General features: G+C 47.0%; 1 protein-coding gene across 1 annotated transcript in view; it reads right to left on the bottom strand.

The window, feature by feature from the left end:
* The window catches only part of itsn2b (intersectin 2b), a 52,542-nt gene extending 32,416 nt beyond the window's left edge, over positions 1-20,126 (bottom strand). The window contains exons 1-9 of the mRNA XM_080850285.1: positions 19,977-20,126; positions 11,387-11,477; positions 7,722-7,814; positions 6,979-7,042; positions 4,972-5,138; positions 4,375-4,596; positions 2,852-2,945; positions 1,762-1,904; positions 320-383 (exon numbers count right to left, since the gene is read on the bottom strand). Coding sequence (XP_080706411.1) covers positions 320-383; positions 1,762-1,904; positions 2,852-2,945; positions 4,375-4,596; positions 4,972-5,138; positions 6,979-7,042; positions 7,722-7,814; positions 11,387-11,393 — 854 coding nt within the window. The 5' untranslated portion in view covers positions 11,394-11,477; positions 19,977-20,126. The remainder of the gene's footprint in view (positions 1-319; positions 384-1,761; positions 1,905-2,851; positions 2,946-4,374; positions 4,597-4,971; positions 5,139-6,978; positions 7,043-7,721; positions 7,815-11,386; positions 11,478-19,976) is intronic.
* Positions 20,127-22,395: the final 2,269 nt, after the last annotated feature.

Raw genomic sequence — 22,395 nt, 5'->3', positions numbered from 1 at the left:
ACACACACACAGACACAAGCACACACACACACACACACACACACACAAATGTATTCATGCACACAGAGACACACACAGACACAAGCACACATACATGCACACAGATGTATGCAGACAGAGTCTCCTCTCTCTTTCGCTCTAACACACACACACACACACACACACACACACACACACACACACACACACACACACACACACACACACAGATGTATGCACCCAAATGTATTCAGACAGACGCTCTTTTCTCTCACGTGTGTGTGTGTGTGTGTGTGCGTGTATGTGTGTGTGCATGATTTGCATGGCACCAAGGACTCACCAGATGCTGGCCAGCTGGTTCTGAGAGAGCATGGTTGCAGACAGGACATTCCTCACCTGCTGGCCTGCACACAGAGAGAGAGAGAGAGAGAGAGAGAGAGAGAGGGAATGAGAGAGAGAGAGAGAGAGGGGGAGAGAGAGAGAGAGAGAGGGAATGAGAGAGAGAGAGAGGGAGAGAGAGGGAATGAGAGAGAGAGAGAGAGAGGGGGAAAGAGAGGGCGACAGAGAGAGAGGGGGAAAGAGAGAGAGAGAGAGAGAGAGGGAGACATAGAGAGAGGGGGAAAGAGAGAGAGAGAGAGAGGGACAGAGAGAGAGAGAGGGAGACATAGACGGAGAGAGAGACAGAGAAAGTCACCTCATGTATTAATGCAGGACACTGACATGTGTTTCACTGGGACGTGTTTGTGTGCTCCAACTATGACGCCTAAAATCCGTGCAGTTCCGTAAGGAATGATGTTGATTGGCTGCTTCCATGGCGGTGTGGAGAGTTGATGTGTGTACCGCCTAAACTGGTCTAACAAGTCATGCCATGCTTTCATGTGCCGGGAGTGAACCTCCATCTGTTAACAGAGACGAGCCGGGTAACATTGCAACTGAAAACTGAACTCTGCCAAAATGACGAGATCATAAACACCCCAGCAAAAGGCCAAAGCTTGAGGAATATGGACTCGGCCTGCCAGCTGCCAGAGGAGCGAGAAGTTCTGCCAGCATTAACACACTCCCACAAACTCCCAAAAACTCCCACATTGCCAGTATTCCTATGGAAGGCAGGGCCATTGTCTTCGGAGCAGAAGCCAGCCCATGGCCAGAAGCCATTAGTCACCCTGACAGAGCCCACTTCCGCAGCGAGCACAGCACAATCACAACTAAGAACACAGCAACCAGACCAGTCGCACACACACACACACACACACACACACACACACACACACGCACAATCACAACTAAGAACACAGCAACCAGACCACACACACACACACACACACACACACACACACACACACACACACACACACGCACAATCACAACTAAGAACACAGCAACCAGACCACACACACACACACACACACACACGCACAATCACAACTAAGAAAACAGCAACCAGACCACACATACACACACACACACACACACACACACACGCACAATCACAACTAAGAACACAGCAACCAGACCAGTCACACACACACACACACACACAGCACAATCACAACTAAGAACACAGCAACCAGACCATTCTCACACACACACACACACACACACACACACACACACACACACGCACAATCACAACTAAGAACACAGCAACCAGACCAGTCACCGACAGGAGGGTGCTAGCCATCTTTTACCCAGGATTCTCGGGGAAACAAGTCTACGCCTGACTGAGACTCACCCCCACCCGGCATTCATAGCGACACGGGACACTTGTGCTCTGAGACTCACCCGTGAGGTGCCCCGTCATCTGCTTGTCCAGGCTGTTGAACTGCTGCCGGTACTTGAGCCTAGAGGCGTGCGAGACAGCCCAGTCTGAAGGGCCCATCTTCGGGGAGATGCTCGCCAGGGACGTGGTGGAGGACGAGTTGGAGCTGGAAACCAGTGGAATCAATTCAGGTCACTGTCACTGTCACTGTCACTTACTTACCCAGTGGGATTCACAGTCACAACACACATAGCGGACACTAAGGCCTAAACTTATTTATTTTTTTAGTCGTTTATTTAAAAAGGGACAGTGTACATTGATAAACATTTCCCAGAAAATGTAAATGCACTGGAATTAGCTAGGTTAGCTAGTTTTCATCCGTTGTCCCTTGGCATGGCATGACAATTAAGGCTTTGGTCTAGAGCAGTGGTCAGCACCCTCTCACTAACTACACCAGATATCTGGCCAGGTCATGGATGAATGGAGACCACAGAGCTCGCTCGCGCAGGGGCCTTTAACTCAACTGATTATGGGGTTTGCGCTGGCCAAAGGGCTGAGCCCCGACCCTGGGAGTGAAGCGACTAAACTACAGCCTGCTTTCCCCGACCCTCAAGACTCAGCCTATGGAAGAGGCTGCTCAATCACTTAAAGCGGCTGTAGGGAGTTTTCGGTCTAAAACTAGCACGCTAACTACCTAAAAGGCGAGCAAAAACCGTGCCAACAGCAAGAACAGCACATATGGCACTGATAGAAAGGTAACTGGTGTCTTCTGGTGATATAGTTGGCAATCTCCTGCTGTGAAAGCAGTTAAACCACAGCTAGCAGGAACAACAGGGGTGTTTATTTGTCCTTACCAACTCATTGAATTTAAAGACTAAACTAAAACTAGCTGCCAATAAAAACAATAAATAAAACAATGAACAATAAACATCTCAAAAAGTGCCGTATTGATGAAGAGAGTACATTTAATTAAAATGTATGTGCTACACCTCCACCCACAGGGCAGGGAGGCAGATGATGACGGCGGCAGGGGAGGGGCTTGGTGTGTGTGTGTGTGTGTGTGTGTGTGTGTGTCTGTGTGTGAGTGTGTGTGTGTGTGTGTGTGTGTGTTACCTGCTGGAGAGGTCGAGCAGGGATGACGTTCTATTCATGGGCGCGGTGGAGAAGCCCAAGGGGGAGGAGGAGAAGGAGCCAGAGAGACCTAGGCCTGAACACACACACACACACACACACACACACGTGTACGTGCCCACACACACACACACACACACACACACACAGACGCTTTTAGCTTAAAAAAAAAAAAAAAAAAAAAGAATGCATGCTTGGCTGTTGTGCAAGTTGCCTTGGGTGAATCATTGCACATCACATATTCAAGCTATTTTACTACACCAGTACTTCAGATTACTGTTCAGGCCACAACAGGAATACATACCACACAACCACACACACACACACACACACACACACACACACACACACACACACGCCTCATCTGTCAGCCAGCACAGCACACTCTAAGACAAATGGCGTGTGAAAAGCTCAACAGGTGTGGCGACTGCAACCTTTGACAGGACGGCTGCAGTGTGTAAACAGTCCCTGTGTTCGCTATCACAGCGGTGTTTGCACTGGCTTAGACGGACTCATACACACCCAAACCATACACACAAGAGTCCAGTACACACCCACATGCATTTCTACTTTAGCACTGACACGCTACGATTCATGTACACACACACACACATACATTAAGTTCTGAATAAGCACTGACACACTCTGATTCATGTACACACACACATACATTAAGTTCTGTTTTAGCACTGACACACACTTTCTGATTCATGTTTTGCAGGCAAGCAACAGGATTGAGAAAGTTATGCCCAGACTGCGAAAGTGTACTAATAATAATATGACGAAGATAGATCTCTCTATAAACGTGACGTTTTATGCTAATTAGCTCACAACTTGACATTCATGACAACTGAAAGAACACATCAGGAATGGAGCCAAACAATACATGCTCTCACATGACACACACACACACACACACAAACACACACACAAACACACACACACACAAACAATACATGCGCTCACAACAGCAGCACTCAATTAAAACAAACTGCTGCAGTGCTTACCCCCAGACACACACACAAACACACACACAAACACACACACACACACACACAATACATGCTCTCCCAACAGCAGCACTCAATTAAACCAGACTGCTGCAGTACTTACCCCCAGTGAGTGGGACTGGTGTACGCACCCCCACCCCCCCCCCCACACACACACACACACACACACACACACACACACACACACACACACACACACACACACGTGTACCCGCCCGCCCCAGACTGCTGCAGTACTTACCCCCAGTGAGTGGGACTGGTGTACGCACCCCCCACACACACACACACACACACACACACACACACACACACACACACACACACACACTGCTGCAGTGCTTACCCCCAGTGAGTGGGACTGGTGTACGCACCCCCCCCACACACACACACACACACACACACACACACACACACACACACACACACACACACACACACACACACACACACACACACACACACACACACACACACACACACAGCTGCAGTGCTTACCCCCAGTGAGTGGGACTGGCGTGGGATGCAGGAGACCCACGGAGCCGTTGGGCAGGGCTGGGGTGCCCATGGTGGGCATGAGGGGCATGCCCATCCCCATCCCAGTGGGCATCATGGGCGTGATGCCAGCCATGGGCCCCATGGAGCTCATCGGTGCGCCCATGCCCATCCCCATGGGTGTCATGAGGGGCATCATAGTGGACCCCTGCATGGAGCCCATTCCTGCAACGAGAAGAGGTCACGCGTGTCAGCGAGGTCACGCACATGTCACAGCAGAGAGGAGGGTCTTACCCACGCGTGTTGGGTTTGAGGAGGGGACAGAGAGGAGGGTCTTACCCATGCGTGTGGCGTTTGGGGGGGGGGGGGGGGGGGGGGGGGGGGCAGAGAGTAGGGTCTTACCCATGTGTGTGGAGGTTTTTGGGGGGGGGACAGAGAGTAGGGTCTTACCCATGTGTGTGGGGTTTGGGGGGGGGGGGGGGCAAGGAGTAGGGTCTTACCCATGCGTGTGGAGTTTTGGTGTGGGGGGCACAGAAAGGAGGGTCTTACCCATGCGTGTGTGGTTTGGGGGGGGGGGGGGGGCAGAGAGGAGGGTCTTACCCATGCGTGTGGGGTTGGTAGAGGGCACGGGTACAGGCGGCTGTTTCATGATGATGGGCAGGGCGCCAGGCAGGTTCTGCCCCTGAAGCTTCAGCTTAATCAGCTTCATGGCGATGGAGAACTCCAGCCGGTCCATTTTCCCATCCTTATTCATGTCAGCCAGAGCCCTGTAGCGCACAGGAGAATCAGAATCAGATTTTATTAGCCAAGTTAGTTTGCACAAACAAGGAATTTGTCTTGGTGCAGTGGCTCTCACTGTGCTTACACATATTACTTAAAAATATACAACACAACACAAAACAATAAAACAGTGCAAAACAATACAACAGTGCAAAACAATATAACAGTGCAATGGTTCAAGAAGAACAGGCCCGCAGACGTCAGACACACAATCAATCATACATGCATTGTGTTAAATAACACGCTGCATCAAACATGATGACAACAGTGTTATACAGTAAATATGTGTCGTTAAAAACATAATACAAGAGAACAGAGGGTTTGTTGCCAGGTTTAAACAAACAATGGAACATGGAATGGGGAAACTCCTGACACTAGCATATGGGCGATGTTGTTAACCTCATGGTTGAGGTCTAGGATGTACTGTCGGTCACGATAGCAGGCTAACTGGAAGGTTAGAGGCTTGGAAAACACACATAGAAGCTATACTTCTGGCCATCTACACAGACGACCAGCCTATACACACATAGAAGCTATACTTCTGGTCGTCTACACACACACATAGAAGCTATACTTCTGACCGTCTACACGTCACACACATAGAAGCTATACTTCTGGTCGTCTACACACACACATAGAAGCTATACTCCTGACCGTCTACACAGACGACCAGCCTATACACACACAGAAGCTATACTTCTGGTCGTCTACACACACACATAGAAGCTATACTTCTGACCGTCTACACAGACGACCAGCCTGGACACACACATAGAAGCTATACTTCTGGCCGGCGTCTACACACACACATAGAAGCTATACTTCTGGACGTCTACACAGACGACCAGCCTATACACACATAGAAGCTATACTTCTGGCCGGCGTCTACACACACACATAGAAGCTATACTTCTACACAGACGACCAGTCTGGACACACACATAGAAGCTATACTTCTGGTCGTCTACACACACACACATAGAAGCTATACTTCTGGTCGTCTACACACACACACATAGAAGCTATACTTCTGGTCGTCTACACACACACACATAGAAGCTATACTTCTGGCCGTCTACACACACACACATAGAAGCTATACTTCTGGCCGTCTACACACACACACATAGAAGCTATGCTTCTGGCCGTCTACACAGACGACCAGCCTGGACTACGCTGAGAGACGGAAAAGTAAAGGATGTGAAACAGCCTCAAACTGGTTTCATGGAGAACCATTCTTCCATGAATTCCTGATAAAAAAAAAAAGATTATTCAAAAATTCAAAGCAGTTAATCTGACAACACAAAAGGGTCCACAAGGAAATCCCTCCCTCAAAAGTCTCTGGGGATAAACTTTAAGATTTTATTCTGAAGGGAAAATGTCAGAACCAGAAATCCTTCTAAAAGGAACTAAATAGAAACAATGGACAGGGGTCATTAGTGGAAGCAAATGCTGTCAAAGATAAACAAACTGACCATTGGAAAAAGTCAAGACAAGGGATCACACATCTTAGGACTGTGATAAATGTTTGAACAAAAACAAGAAAGACAATAAAATAGTCCAGAATAATATAATAATCATTGCAATAAAAATAAGGACTGTGGAACGCATTTATTTGTGAAAAACCTCCTATCTCCACCCCCCCACCACCCCTCCCCTCTCCCCTCTCCCCTGTCCCCTCCCCTCTCCCCTGTCCCCTCCCCTCTCCCCTGTCCCCTCCCCTCTCCCCTGTCCCCTCCCCTCTCCCCTCCCCTCCCCTCTCCCCACCCCTCCCCTCTCCCCTCCCCTCCCCTCTGTGCTGCCCGAGTGAAAGAGTCGAGGCCTTACCAGATGTCGGCCAGCACCGCGGAGGGCAGTCCAGACTGGAGGAAGAACTTCCGGGCCTGGTCCCCTGTGGAGAGAACACAGCAGCCTGTGAGTTACGGACTACTTCCTGCCGCTCCGGAACCCGAGCGCTGAGGTGCGGAGCAGCATCCTGTGAGTTAGGGACTACTTCCTGCCGCTCCGGAACCCGAGGGCTGAGGTGCGGAGCTGAAGCCAGTGAGGCCTCATATACGCCTCATATACACACCTATGCCTACGGACTAATAAACAGAGGAAACCCCACCGAGAGCAAAACGGACCGCAAAGACCCAAATGACACCGACTCGTACTGATAAAGTAGGGATTTAATTCATCCCTTTACACTGACAGAACAGAATTAGCCTACAGGCTCTTACAGATATGGAAATGTGAATTTAACTAAGGATGGCCCATAAACATATACAACACATCTGCATTAAGTTCACACCAACACTTTTAAATCTTAAACTTTCTCTCATACAGTACAGTTACAAGTAATATTGTCAGTGAAATCGGCTCAGAAACACATAGTTGGCTTTCTAAAGTAATGGCCACAGTAATATGACTGAAGTAACCACAGTGGGTGAGGTGATGGCCACAGAAATATGTCTGGAGTAAAAGTCAGTGTGTGAGGTGATGTTACGTCCTACTCCGAGCCACCAGGGGGCGTAACAGCCACAGTAATATGACTGGAGTAATATCATGGGGGGGGGGGGGTGAAGGGGTACCTGAGATGTAGCCCAGGGAGGGGTAGAGGGTGTCGAACTGCTTGTCATGTTTCTCCCTCTCCTCTGGAGCGATGGCCCAAATACCTCGACCACCTGCACACAGACAGAGAAGAGAGGGGGAGAGAGAGAGAGGGGGAGAGGGAGAGAGAGAAGAGAGGGGGAGAGGGGGAGAGAGAGAGAGGGAGAGAGGGAGAGAGAGAGAGAGGGGGAGAGGGAGAGGGGGAGAGGGAGAAAGAGAGAGAGGGACAGGGAGAAAGAGAGAGAGTGAGAGAGAGGGAGAGAGAGAGAGAGAGGCAGGGGGAGAAGAGAGAGAGAGAGAGAGAGAGAGAAAGAGAGAGAGAGAGAGGGAGAGAGGGAGATTAAGTGTGTATTCATATAAAAAGTGCAATACCAGTACTCCACAAACTATTAAATGCAGAGAAATATCGAAATTCAAAGGAATACCCTAGAGGATGAATTTGATGTAGATTTGAAAAAGCGGCTCCTAGTCTGTAAATCACTGAATGGTTTGGACCCAGAGTACATCTCTGATATGTTTAAATTATATATACCAAGAAGGGTCCTCTCAGGTCCATGGACTCAGGTCGGCTAGTAGAGCCCAGAGTAGGGCTCTTAGGTTCATGCACTCGGGTCGGCTAATAGAGCCCCGAGTAGGGCTCTTAGATCCATGGACACAGGTCAGCGGGTAGAGCCCAGAGTAGGGCTCTTAGATCCATGGACTCAGGTCAGCGGGTAGAGCCCAGAGTAGGGCTCTTAGATCCATGGACTCAGGTCAGCGGGTAGAGCCCAGAGTAGGGCTCTTAGATCCATGGACTCAGGTCAGTGGGTAGAACCCAGAGTCCAAACCAAACATGCTGAATTAGCATTTAGTTGTTATGCTGCATGCAACTGGGACAAACTGCCAGAGGGCCTTAGATGTGCCCCAAATGTAGCAATTCTTTAATCTAGTTTAATTCGTTTTTTATCTTTGTTGATTATTGAGATATTGCATTCTATTCTTTACTTTTAATCTAATTATATTATTTACCTTTTAATTAGCTATATATTTGTTCTTGTAATTGCTACGTTATGCACTCTTAAACACTTTGTGTTTATTTTTGATTTGGCTTTTATTCATGTAAAGCACATTGAGTTGCCAGAGTGAATGAAGGATGCTCCATAACTAAACTTGTCCATCATGCAGACTTGCCAGATGATCAGATAGCCTGACGTCTGAATATGAAAATACCTTTACAAAGAATTACGATTCAGGAAAGACACGTCACAATAAATGCCATCCCAACATTGAATTGCCAGAGTGCATGAAGTATGCTACATAATTAAACTTAAACGTCACAATAAATGCCATCCCAACATGGAGCCGCCTAAGTCTAGTAAAGCCTGTATATCTTCAATCGGGCTTGTCCTCCATATCCTCAATTTGCATTTTCAAACCAAAACCAAAATAGATCCCATATCCTATCCAGAAACCCGACAGCACAGCACAGCTCGATACATTCTACTGCAGAACTGCAGATAATTGTAGCCTTGATGTGTGGAGACCAGAGGCTTTAAATCTTCTACAGCATACAATAGATACGATTCTGTTGGGAATGTTTGTGAGAGTGACATAATGTGGTCTTCTCACTCTAGACTGACAGTCTGGGATAGTAAAGTTTTTTATTCACTGCCAGTACAGTACAGAGGCTTGGATTGCGGAAACTCTTGGCTGAAAAGATAGCCTATTTGACAACCAAGAGAGAAAACCTATTCACTGGCTATCTCAACACTTCATGCAAAGGCTAGATGTCCACGTATGGCACACTAAAAGCCAAGGTGTCATTCAACCATGCCAGCAGTACTTCACAGTTTTATCTTCACCCCCCATTGATTGTCTAAAGGCTGATTTATGCTCGGTTACGTAAGCGTAAGCGCAAGCGCAAGCGCAAGAGGCCGCGCAAGCCCCTTGCGTGCCCCTTGCGAGACTTTTCACGTCTTGCGTGCGTCGGCCCCTTTTTCTAGACTTGCGCCATTTTACGCAAGCCTATTGTTCTGGGTGTGAATTGCTTGGCAACACCTCCAACGCAACGCGTAAACACCTAGCAATTCATGCTCCCTTTAGAAGCATGCAAGGGCCTTTAGATTCACTGTGTTACGCTTTAGCTTTAGCTAGGGTCAGGGGTCAAAGGTCATAGAGATCCTCTTTGTAACTTAGTGATCTCTGGATAAGGCACATGGCTTCCATGAAGCAAAAGGTTGGAGAGAGCACTGAACAGCTTCGTCGTCAAAGATATAGATTATAAGACAACATGCTTTCACTATATTTACATTATTTAGAAAACATGCTGTCACTATATTTACATGTTAATATCCAATTCATGCCTTTAACAGCTTCATCGTGAAAGACATACATTATTTAGACAACATGCTTTCACTATGTTTACATTTTAATATCCGATTCATGCCTTCAACAGCTTCATCGTCAAAGACATACATTATTTAGACAACATGCTGTCGCTAAATGTACATTATTTAGACAACATGATGTCACTATATTTACATGTAAATCATGCCACCACTCCAAGGACATAAGACACTTTTCCAATCAATTCCGTGTCTTTGCAGAACAGCAGCAAAAAATGCACCCACACCCACAGGCCACATCCTACCACTAAGCACAGAGCCACACATTTATGTCCGTAAACATTTATGCAACTCACTCACGCCAGCCTAGATAACACACAATACGCTTCAACTTTGTCACAGTTTCATTCAGCAAGCTCTCTCTTTGCTGTTAGCATTCATTATTCAAATGTAGACGATGCTACCTAGACAGATTGTTGATGGTAAATAATCAAACACACATAGTGGACTTTATCTATTATACGCTGTTTCCTCCATCTGATAAAGCCACCGCTGTACACAACAAAAAAAAAAATCAATACTTTCCCATTTCACTTTACTGCACAAATCAATCAGATTCCTCTACTTTCCCTAGCCCAGCAGTCAGAGGTGCAGACCCATCTGTTTACAGGACACACATACACACACACACACACACACACACACACACAGCTTAGGTACCATAGTGTAGGTCAGAATCGGACTCAGCAGAAATAAATGCGTAAGTCACTGCGGGGCTAAGAGAGATCAGAGAGTACACAACATAACCAGGGCATGTTTACATTACACACACACACACACACACACACACACACACACACACACACACACACACACACACACACACACACACACACACACACACACACACACACACACACACACACACACACAAACACACACAAACACACACACACACACACACACACACACACACACACACACACACACACACACACACACACACACACACACACCTTACCTCCGAACTCTTCAAACAACTTCAAACACAAACACACACACAGGCACACACACACACACCTTACCTCCGAACTCTTCAAACAACTTCAAACACAAACACACACACAGGCACACACACAGCACACAATGAGTATAAAAACAAAAGCAAAACGAGAAGCTGAGAGTTCGGAGCTAGGTAATGTGTACGTAAAACTCACAAACTCATTTCACAGACACGTGCACACACACACGCACGCACACACACACACACACACGTCCTGGACACACACACACACAAACACATAGTGAAGCTGTGTTCTTACCGTTCATGACTGCAGGTCATATAGAATCGGGGGGCGGGGATAGAGGATGATCTCTCCCAATCCTCTCCTCAGCAGGCTAGCTGACTGTCATCTGCTTTACACACACACACACACACACACACACACACACACACACACACACACACACACACACACACACACACACACACACACACACACACACACACACACACACACACACACACACACACACACACACACACACACACACACACACACACACAGGAGAAACATTGCCTCATCAATAATACAAGAGGAGCAGTGTGGGGATCTGCTCAAGACTGAGCAAAGAGGGGGAGGAGCTGAGAAGACACACACGAGTGAGAGAGAGGAGAGAGAGAGAGAGGAGAGAGAAAGAGAGAGTGAGGGATGAGGAGAGAGAGAGAGAGGAGAGAGAAAGAGAGAGTGAGGGATGAGGAGAGAGAGAGAGAGGAGAGAGAAAGAGAGAGTGAGGGATGAGGAGAGAGAGAGAGAGGAGAGAGAAAGAGAGAGTGAGGGATGAGGAGAGAGAAAGGGACAGAAAGAGAGAGAAAGAGTGAGGGATGGAGGGAGAGTGAGGGACAGAAAGAGAGAGAAAGAGTGAGGGATGGAGGGAGAGAGAGCGACAGACAGAGAGAGAAAGAGTGAGGGATGGAGGGAGAGTGAGGGACAGAAAGAGAGAGAAAGAGTGAGGGATGGAGGGAGAGAGAGGGACAGAAAGAGAGAGAAAGAGTGAGGTAAAGAGAGAGTTTGATAAAGAAAGAGAGAGTGATAGGTAAAGAGAGAGAGAGATGAGGAGAGAGACAGAGAAATACAGAGAGATAGGTAAAGAGAGAGGTTGATAAAGAAAGAGAGAGTGATAAAGAGTGGTAAAGAGAGAGAGAGAGAGAGAGAGAGAGAGAGAGACACTGAAAGAGAGAGCGAGAGAAACACTGAAAGAGAGAGAGAGAGAGAGAGAGAGAGACACTGAAAGAGAGAGAGAGAGACACTGAAAGAGATAGTGAGAGGTAAAGAGAGAGAGAGAGAGATACTGAAAGAGAGAGAGGGAGAGACACTGAAAGAGAGAGAGGGAGAGACACTGAAAGAGAGAGAGAGAGAGACACTGAAAGAGAGCAGAGCAAAGTCAAAAGGAAGGTGAAACCTCTACTGTGATATCCATCCCGCACAGGAAACACCAGCACTTAGACACGGCTGAGTCTCTACCCACTTTACCCACTCTACCCACCAGCATAAGTGAAAGGCATCACTTACACAGAGGTACGGAGGCAGTGTATCACTCTTTATTACTTCATCACTTTATCATTCAATCACCTAACATTTTATTCTGTAAATTTTTTTAATATATTTTATATTTAGATTTTCCTATGATTAATGACTTAATATGTGTATAATAACTTAATTTGTGTATTGTTTATTGTGTATGTTTATTCTTTGCACCAACGTCCCACAAAAAATTCCTGGCAGGTGAAAACCTACTGGGCAGTAAAAACCTTTCTGATTCTGATTCTGATTCTGATCTTGTGAATGAAATTCCGTGTATGAGCCCACATGAGGAACTTTTCAAGCAGTCCCGCGACATTGAGGCAGTGTGTTTCTGAGCCAGTGTGTTTCTGAGCCGGCAGTGAAGCAGTGTGTTTCTGAGCCGACAGGGAAGCAGTGTGTTTCTGAGCCAGTGTGTTTCTGAGCCGGCAGTGAAGCAGTGTGTTTCTGAGCCGACAGTGAAGCAGTGTGTTTCTGAGCCAGTGTGTTTCTGAGCCGACAGGGAAGCAGTGTGTTTCTGAGCCAGTGTGTTTCTGAGCCGACAGGGAAGCAGTGAGTTTCTGAGCCGACAGTGAAGCAGTGTGTTTCTGAGCCGACAGGGAAGCAGTGTGTTTCTGAGCCAGTGTGTTTCTGAGCCGACAGGGAAGCAGTGAGTTTCTGAGCCGACAGTGAAGCAGTGTGTTTCTGAGCCGGCAGTGAAGCAGTGTGTTTCTGAGCCGACAGTGAAGCAGTGAGTTTCTGAGCCGGCAGTGAAGCAGTGTGTTTCTGAGCCGACAGTGAAGCAGTGTGTTTCTGAGCCAGTGTGTTTCTGAGCCGACAGTGAAGCAGTGTGTTTCTGAGCCGGCAGTGAAGCAGTGTGTTTCTGATCCTGGGCCGGACCAGGGCCGCATCTGGGCCAGAGGGATGGACATTGTCCCCGTGACCTTGACACAGCTGACCCCCTGCGGTCTCAGCCTGCTCCGTCCCAGAAGTGTGCACTTAGAACGTGTAACAGAGGAGAGGAACAAAAGGTCATAGAGGTTCGTCATCTGGGGAGAGGATTATCTTACTGCTTCAAAACGGCAGGATTTGTCGCTAGCTCTGCCCTGAGAGGTGAAATATGCTGCTGTTTCTGCAGCTGGGGGAGGTAGATAGTGAAGTGACTCCTCAGAATTCCTGGAATCTGTGGGAGGAATTCTGGGATATTACACTCGTGACATCACAGCCATGAAACAGGAAGTAGTCAGGCAAAAAAAAGCACAACTATCCAACCCTGGCTTGATGCAAAGACAATAACAAGGTAGAGTTTAAAAAAAAAAAAAGAGGTGAAAGATCTGACGAAGATAACTGATAACGCATTCACAGCCATCTCGCCTACTTCCTGGTATAACTCTAACTTAACAACCATCTCTACTGAGCTTGCCATGCACACAATCACCTACTGCCAGCCATGTGCAATGTAACTGTCAGTACAGTATTTTCACTGTTAACTTCCACCTTCTCTTCACCTGTATGAGGTAAGCTATTTGCCTCCGAGTCAGGGGGTGTGTGGAGGATAGTTCCACAGGAGTCCCCCTCAGGCCTGATAGACACACGGCTCACCTGTGCCTATAACCAGCACAGACAGGAAACTGGAGTCGTTGTGCAGCGTTCAGCTGTTTCCTGCCACACCCAATGCCTGCTGCTCAGCACTACAGCTGTGTGAGCAGGAAACAGACAGAGAGAGAGACAGAGAGAGAGAGGAGAGAGAGACAGAGAGAGAGAGAGAGAGAGAGAGAGGGAGACAGAGAGGGAGACAGAGGGAGAGAGGGAGAGAGAGAGACAGAGAGAGAGAGAGAGAAAAATAGACAGAGAGAGAGACAGAGAGAGAGAGGAGAGAGAGACAGAGAGAGAGAGAGAGAGAGAGAGAGAGGGAGACAGAGAGGGAGACAGAGGGAGAGAGGGAGAGAGAGAGACAGAGAGATAGACAGAGAGACAGACAGAGACAGAGAGAGAGACAGATAAACAGAGAGACAGACACAGAGAGAGAGAGAGAGAGAGAGAGAGAGAGACTACGGAGTCTACGGAGAGTGACAGAACTCAGGTAGAAGACGGACGGATGTGACGCCCGCCCCCAACCAACATTTAGGTTCATCAGGGCTGGGGCTACGGCAAGCCATCTGGTCCAAAAAGCCATGCTGTGGCCCACCACTGAGCCTGCTTTACGACTAAGTGAACCACCATCATATGATCCGATCCATCATGTCAACAAGGACAGGGAACAGACCATCAATAGGACTGGACAAGGACCAAATCTAATTTGGAGGGTGTGTGTGTGTGCCGGTCAACAAAGCTGTACACACACACAGTGATTGGGCACTCTTCCAGAGGGAATGGTTCATTTGGGAGATGAGGTAAAGGTCACGGCACCAACCCTGCCTTGTTCACCCAGCTTAAAGATTTTTTTCACCAATACAGGTATATAGAGAGGCTGACAACTTTGTTGAGGTGTTGTTGCGTTTATGCTTTGGGCTGTTGCCTGATATTATAAATACAAAAGCTGCAGGTGAGGACAACAAAGCGTCACATAGCAATCCAAAAATCAGGTCAGGTCACTGATAAGATACTGATACTACGAAGGACTGGCACAATATTAACATGCAGTCCTACCCACTCCACCCTTAACCACACACGCCTTAGATCTGACTGGATGACGGGTATCACGGATAAACAAGAGTGGCCCCCCGTTTCCAGGAACTCTTTCTGGGGTGCCAAGCTGTGAGCCATCCTCCTCTTATAAAGGCAGCAATTTGCATGCGATTGGCATTCAGTCGGAGAAGGAGAAGGCTCATCTTCAGTGCTTCACAGAGGGAGGAGGACAGGGGGAGGTGCGGGGCAGCTCATCTGAAGCCTGCCTGGGCACCAAGGGTGGCATTCACTAGACTTGTCCAACTTCAGTGCTTCACTGGGGGAGGGGGGGGTGGGGGGGTGGAGGGTTGTACTCACAGAAGAGTCCAATCTGTCAAGACTAGACTATGACTTTATAACTAAATCAATAACTAAACCAATAACTAAATAAGCTTTTTTTACCATCTCAAAAACAGAGGCCTTTTGTCAAAACATGTTTTGGAAAAACTCATTCATGCCTTAACCTCCAGCAGGGTTCACTACTGCAATGGTCTTTTCATACGCCTTCCGGAAAAGACCATCAAACAGCTTCAACTTGTACAAAATGCAGCTGGTAGAGTCCTTACAAAATGAAGAAAAACTAACCATGTACTTAAACCCTTCCAATAACACACATAATTGACTTGAGAGCCCTGCAGCTCGTTATAAATCACTAAATGAGACAGGACCAAATTATCTCTCAGATATGTTTCAGCAGTACACACCTACTAGACCTCTCAGATCACCGAAGAGAAATCTGTGGGTAAATACCTGCTACCGTTAAATACCTGCGGTCAGAACCCAACAGCTTTGAGCTGCTCTGCTGCTCAGCTCTGGTCCTCTGGTACTATTTGTTAGCTGATCGAATGGACTTCACTTTTTTATTTCTTACACTTTTAGTTTATTATGTTAATTTACAATGAACCCCCGACCTCTCCACTGGAAGCCTCTGCCTTCTACCCAGAAGCCACCGCCTGTACACTTTAAAGCAACATTATGCAACACTTTGCCACTTTTTTCAGGCATGCTTTCATAGGCAACTAGTGTTGACATCATCTTTCAACTTAATTTAGATGACACATGGTCATGTAAAGGATGGATAAACACCCTATGACACATGGTCATGTAAAGGATGGATAAACACACCCGTCAATCCCATTGGCCGCCCAGGCTATGCACTATGTAGTTCCATTGACCGTAAGCTCTGTATTGCAGATCCATTTATGATTATTTTCCATCCATGTTTAAATAAAGCTGGTCAGTCTTTTAGAAGTGTCAGACTCTGTTTGGTGCCGTGCTGGTCTTCTCTGACCCTGAAGCTGTACAAACAATATAAAACAGCCAAAGACAACACGTGCAGCGCTTTATTGTTGTGAAATTACTGTAGGAAAATGTGGATAGTCAATTGTCTGACATAGCAGAAAGCTTAGTCATTTCTGGTGTGAGAGAGTGACGCAAGCCAGGCTGGAACTGGCAAAGATAGATTATGAGGTCATTTTTCGGTGTGTCCCCACGCCACCACCCTTTGGTAGTCCGACCAGCCAGGCAGCAAACCGCAGACGGCTGAGAGCCGAGCGCCAGAGATCAACAAGGCTGAGCTCAGTCCGGTACAGACGAAACAGGAAGCAAGGAGGTCACAAACAATGTGGTCCCTGCCTTCACCACCCTCACAGCAGTTGGAGGAGAATAACCCACAATGCCCTCATCTGCCCCGCCAGCACCCTGGGGCAGAGCACAGTGGAGTGGGGCAGGGGCACGGGTAGGGGCGTGGGGCAGGGGTAGGGGCAGGGGCATGGGCAGGGGTAGGGGCAGGGGCATGGGCAGGGCAGAGTGGAGCAGAGTAGGGGCAGGGCACAAGGGAGCAGGGGCACCGGTAGGGGAAGGGGAAGGGGTAGGGCAGGGGCACGGGTAGGGGTAGGGCAAGGTGGCAGAAACACAGGGTCAGCCATCCTGCAAGAGCTGAAGCAGAACCCACTCAACCCAACCAAAACATGCAGGCGGCAGAGAGCAGTGGCCATGTTGATTACTTCCACAGCCCGGAGCTGTTAAGACTCATTCTCATAACCCAGAGTGGCACTGCCATAGACCCAGAGTGGCACTGCCATAGACCCAGAGTGGGCACTGCCATAGACCCAGAGTGGTCACTGCCATAGACCCAGAGTGGGCACTGCCATAGACCAAGAGTGGTCACTGCCATAGACCCAGAGTGGTCACTGCCATAGACCCAGAGTGGTCACTGCCATAGACCCAGAGTGGGCACTGCCATAGACCAAGAGTGGTCACTGCCATAGACCCAGAGAGGGCACTGCCATAGACCCAGAGTGGGCACTGCCATAGACCCAGAGTGGGCACTGCCATAGACCCAGAGTGGGCACTGCCATAGACCCAGAGTGGTCACTGCCATAGACCCAGAGTGGGCACTGCCATAGACCCAGAGTGGGCACTGCCATAGACCCAGAGTAGTCACTGCCATAGACCCAGAGTGGGCACTGCCATAGACCCAGAGTGGCAATGCCATAGACCAAGAGTGGGCACTGCCATAGACCCAGAGTGGTCACTGCCATAGACCCAGAGTGGCAATGCCATAGACCCAGAGTGGCACTGCCATAGACCCAGAGTGGCACTGCCATAGACCAAGAGTGGGCACTGCCATAACCTCAGAGAGGTCACTGCCATAACCCCAGAGTGGGCACTGCCATGCCCTGTGGCTGCGCAGGTTTGACCATTCCACCTCCACCATTGGGGGAGCATTTGATTAGTATTTATCTCACAGCCACTCTAGAGCCTGCTATTATTTCACATCCAGGTTTGAGACCTTTGTCATCAGGAGGGGCTATGTTTTGCTGTTATCTGGACGAACACACTTGATCTTTGTTCAGTGCGGGAAGTTTCCTGAACGGGTACTTCCTTAAGACATGACAAGGACACTGAGAGACCGGGCCAGTCAAGGAATGCTGCTTGTTTTGAGTTCAAGACCAGTTCCAGTACCCAGAAATGGAGCCATCCTTCACGGGAATCACTGAGGCATTGAAGTGCACTCAGCTGGAAAAGCAAAGGAGGCCTTGAAGGTCCCATAAGACAGTGAAACATAGCATGGTATCATTTCTGATAAGCTTGTGCCACGTGTCTCTCCAACATTAAAGTAACACTATGCAACAATTTGACACTTTTTGAGATATGATTTTATAGGCAACTAGTTTTGGTATCATCCTCAAATTAATTTTGAAAGCATATGGTCATGTGAAGGACAGATAAACACCTGTGTCTTCCAAACTAGCCATCCAGGAAATGCCCTATGTAGTTCTGTGTAACGGGCTGGTGCACCCTGCAAAAGTGGAAGAAAAGCTTTCACACGCATGACTTGCCAGCTAAACTGCCAAAAGACACCAGCTAGTGCGTTGGCAAGCTTCTATCAGTGTCAGCTGGGCTGTTGGTGGTGATTGCAAGGTTTTTGCATGCCTTTTAGGTAGTTAGCTCACTAGTTTTGGAACAGAACTCCGTATTGCTGCTTTAAAGCAAATGCACCTATCACCCAAAAACAACTTAAATCAACAAAGACAAAACCAGGACTAGAATCTGTGGGGTTTGGGCGGGACACCTCACCTTTGTGTATGGTTATGCAAGTGACACCAAATGGAGACCGAAAGCCATTGTTGAAATATATACAACATGTTTCCAAACACAAAACACAAAGCTGGTGAGTACTCTTCAGACACAGACCACGCAGCTGCAACACAGCATGCGGCGCACACTATGAGCTGGCCGGGTGGGATGAGGATCGTTTCAGTACTGATTCACTGGTGCAGCAGTAAGCAGAGTGGCTCTCTCTGTGCCCCTGTCAGAGGCTAGGGCACAACACCATTAAACCATCAGGGGCACTGAAACAGACAGCCCTGGCCGTCTGCCAGAAGCCCTGGGCACAGGGGTCACTGTGACCCGATGGCAAGTTCCATCTATCTACTATGAAGAGCATGGAGAGTTCTAGTTCTAGAAGGGAGGCGGGATTCTGACCTCAAACCAATCACACTGATAGAGCTGCAATTTTTTTTTTTAATTCTGTGTCATTCTGGAATGCCTTCTCAAAACAAAACACGACATATGTTTCTTCCCATTCAAAAAGTACTGAGCCTAGCTATCATTTACCCTCATGTTGATTACTCATATACGTAACCCCACTCAGTTGAAATGGAAAGCGTAGGTGAAGGGAATCTTTACGAACGTTACCAGGACAGTGTTATGTCTGCCATAATGTGCTGAACGGGGTGATTCGGGATGGGTCATTAATGATGAGAAAAGGCTGCATTCCTGGTTGACTCAAGCCAGAGTAACAAGTTTGCAACTTGCTGAGCAAGTTCGGGAGGGCACTCTTGAGATACGATTTCCGTCACTCATATTTTAAATAATGTGCAGGCTACTTTAGTAAAGATCCTCTCGTAATGATTTTAACATATAATCACTGTTTGACTTACCCAACTATGAGTCTAGAGTAGTCGATTTGAAGTGGTCAGACGTAGCTATACCCACGCAAGTATTTCATACAAAGATACAAAAGTAATGTACAAAAAAAACAGAATGTTAAGCGAATAAACATTATATATAAGGCTTTCCACATCACCCTAAACAAGCAATACAACATCGTATGGTCATACTTATTCTGTACACAGTGAGTTAGCAAAGTCTGAGCAGTGTGGTAGGCGATACTTACTTCTCCGAACAGTCGAAAAAGACATAAATCCGCTGCTAAATGATTCCGAGAAGCTTCGGTTTAGACGATCCTTTCCTCCGCCTGTTCCTCCAGTAATCATTAGATGAATATACAGTCCAGAGAGAAATATTTCGGGCGGAATATGATGGATTTCCAACTGTACCTGTTGCTGATAGCTCTGTCACAAAAACAACATGGCTGACTACTCGGCAGTCTGCAGCCAGCCCCATAGGCCAGCCCTTGACTGAAATCCAACACTTTCGTAATGGGAGGGGAGACAGCTGTTTGGACAGCGGGGTAAGTGAGCAGACACTGCCCTCTCGCTTCCTCTGGGGGCGAAAAAAAGTTTGTTGGCAAGAAAGTTTCACCTCTGTTCTGCAAAAAATACATAAATAAATGTATTGATCAATACAAATAAAAAAATGAATAGTAACATATTCCATCTCTCGCCACTCTGATAGACCCTTGTTACAGATACCACACCAAAAACTAAATTTGATTGTGTTTGAAATGTGGCGTCTTCAAAATGCATGGTAAGAAAAGACATGAAGGCTTATCTACAATTTTGCATTCAGTGCATCATAAGAAAGATGACAAGTTCTGAAACAAAAACGCTATCCTAGCTTACAATAATGTTGTATAAAGGCTAAAAGTATGGTGTCATGTGAAATGAAAATAAATATAGATCTAAATTAATTTGTTTTATTTATCAGGCTACACATTTTTGATGTACCATGACTTTTTCAAAGGTTTAACGTTATTCATACGCTAGGTGGAGCCAAACGTCCTGAAATGGAACCGGCCACTGGTTTCCAATGAATGAGATGCTTTAGTCCCCGGATAGATGTCAGGAAGCCTACATATCAGCTGGGAAAGAAAACAAATTTCCAGCGGTACCCGTAGACAGTAATCAGAGTGCCTGTCAAGAGACACTTGTGCGCCATCCACGGAATTCTCCTCACCCAAGACAAATCAGTCGTAAGTAGTCCGGTTTTTTTTCAGACAGATACATTAAAATAAGGAAAGACTCCTTGCACCATTTACATGTATGTCAAAGAAAAGCCATTTTGCCCGCTTTTGGATTTCTGCTAACCAGCCAGCTAGCTGTTAGCTCATGTTACATTGCAAGGTTAGCTTGTAAGCTAGTTAGCTTGCTCGTCTGTCATTGATGACCCGCGAACGACAGCTCCAGTGCTGAAACTGGCTAAAGGTTAACAACTGGAGTTAACCCAGTGATGTGAATTATAGTATGCCGAATTTAGTAGTCAGCCACACTGTCTCGTTTAATTTGACGTGGCCTTGTTTTGCATTAGATATTACAGATTTTACCATTTGCCAACCGTGTTGTAGCTGTCGTGTTGGTCGTGAACCGATAGCTAACGTTTCCTATCGCACACAGGACAGCGTGTCTACATGCGTGGAGAAATAGCATTATCAGTTCGTTAAATTTAAATGATGTAGCCTAATGTTAGTTTCCTGTTTGGCATTAGTTACATAATTCTGTTCATTTCATGGTTCCCATCAATCATATCTACCTATGTTCTTTTCTAGCTAACCTTAGCTAACATTACTGTATTTAGGACAGATTGGTGTAACGTTGTTACGTTAACGTACATGTTAGTAATGTAGCATATCTTACTTAACGACAACTTACTGTAATATTATTGTAACGTATACGACAAGTAAGCTTGGTTAATAAAGACCGAACTAGCTCTTCCAAATTCTGGATGGAATTAGATGACACCTAGGAAAACATACATCATTTTAAAACAAGCAACACAGTTGCAGTCTGGCGTGGTGGCAGGCTTGGTGTACACTTTTGCATCTCAAGCGAAATAAGTGTCCAGTCAGCGAGTGGTATCTATTTCAGAAAATCGCCCTGAAATCCCGCAAAAGAACACATAAACCCTTCTATATACTATCTGGTTTTGTTTTAATGAAGGTTATGTCTATCTCATTAGGAACACATTTCACCGACAGCTTCGAGTTACTTCGCCAATCGCATTCTTAAGTTGGGCTAGATGTCGGAGATGATGTGGCTATATGGTTTCATATGTGAACATATTAGAGATTGTTTTGCTCTGCAATGAGTTGTACTACTTTTACCATGTTGCGGGCAGTTCTGGCACCCCATGGCCCTAGGAGTGCGCGTGTGTGTGTGTGTGTGTGTGTGTGTTTCCTCCATATTGCTCCATAATGATTGTTCCACTCGAATTGAGTCTATTTTTACCTGTCGCTGCCTTTCTTTGCATCTCGTCTAGAGACCCAAGTGATCTTTTTAACCCTTACTGCGTTCTGAGAATAGAGTGGCCTAGTTTTGCTTGACGGTTTTAATAATCTTGTATTATTAATGAATCCTGTGGAAAATCAAGGGAGGGACTGCATAACATCTGCTGCTCTTAGTGTATGACAGTAATTG

The sequence above is a fragment of the Sprattus sprattus genome (assembly GCF_963457725.1).
Source record: "Sprattus sprattus genome assembly, chromosome: 13".
In the NCBI taxonomy this organism is placed as follows: Eukaryota; Metazoa; Chordata; class Actinopteri; order Clupeiformes; family Clupeidae; genus Sprattus; species Sprattus sprattus.
The sequence above is the reverse complement of the archived record's forward strand: the minus strand, read 5'-3'. Positions and strand labels throughout refer to the sequence as shown.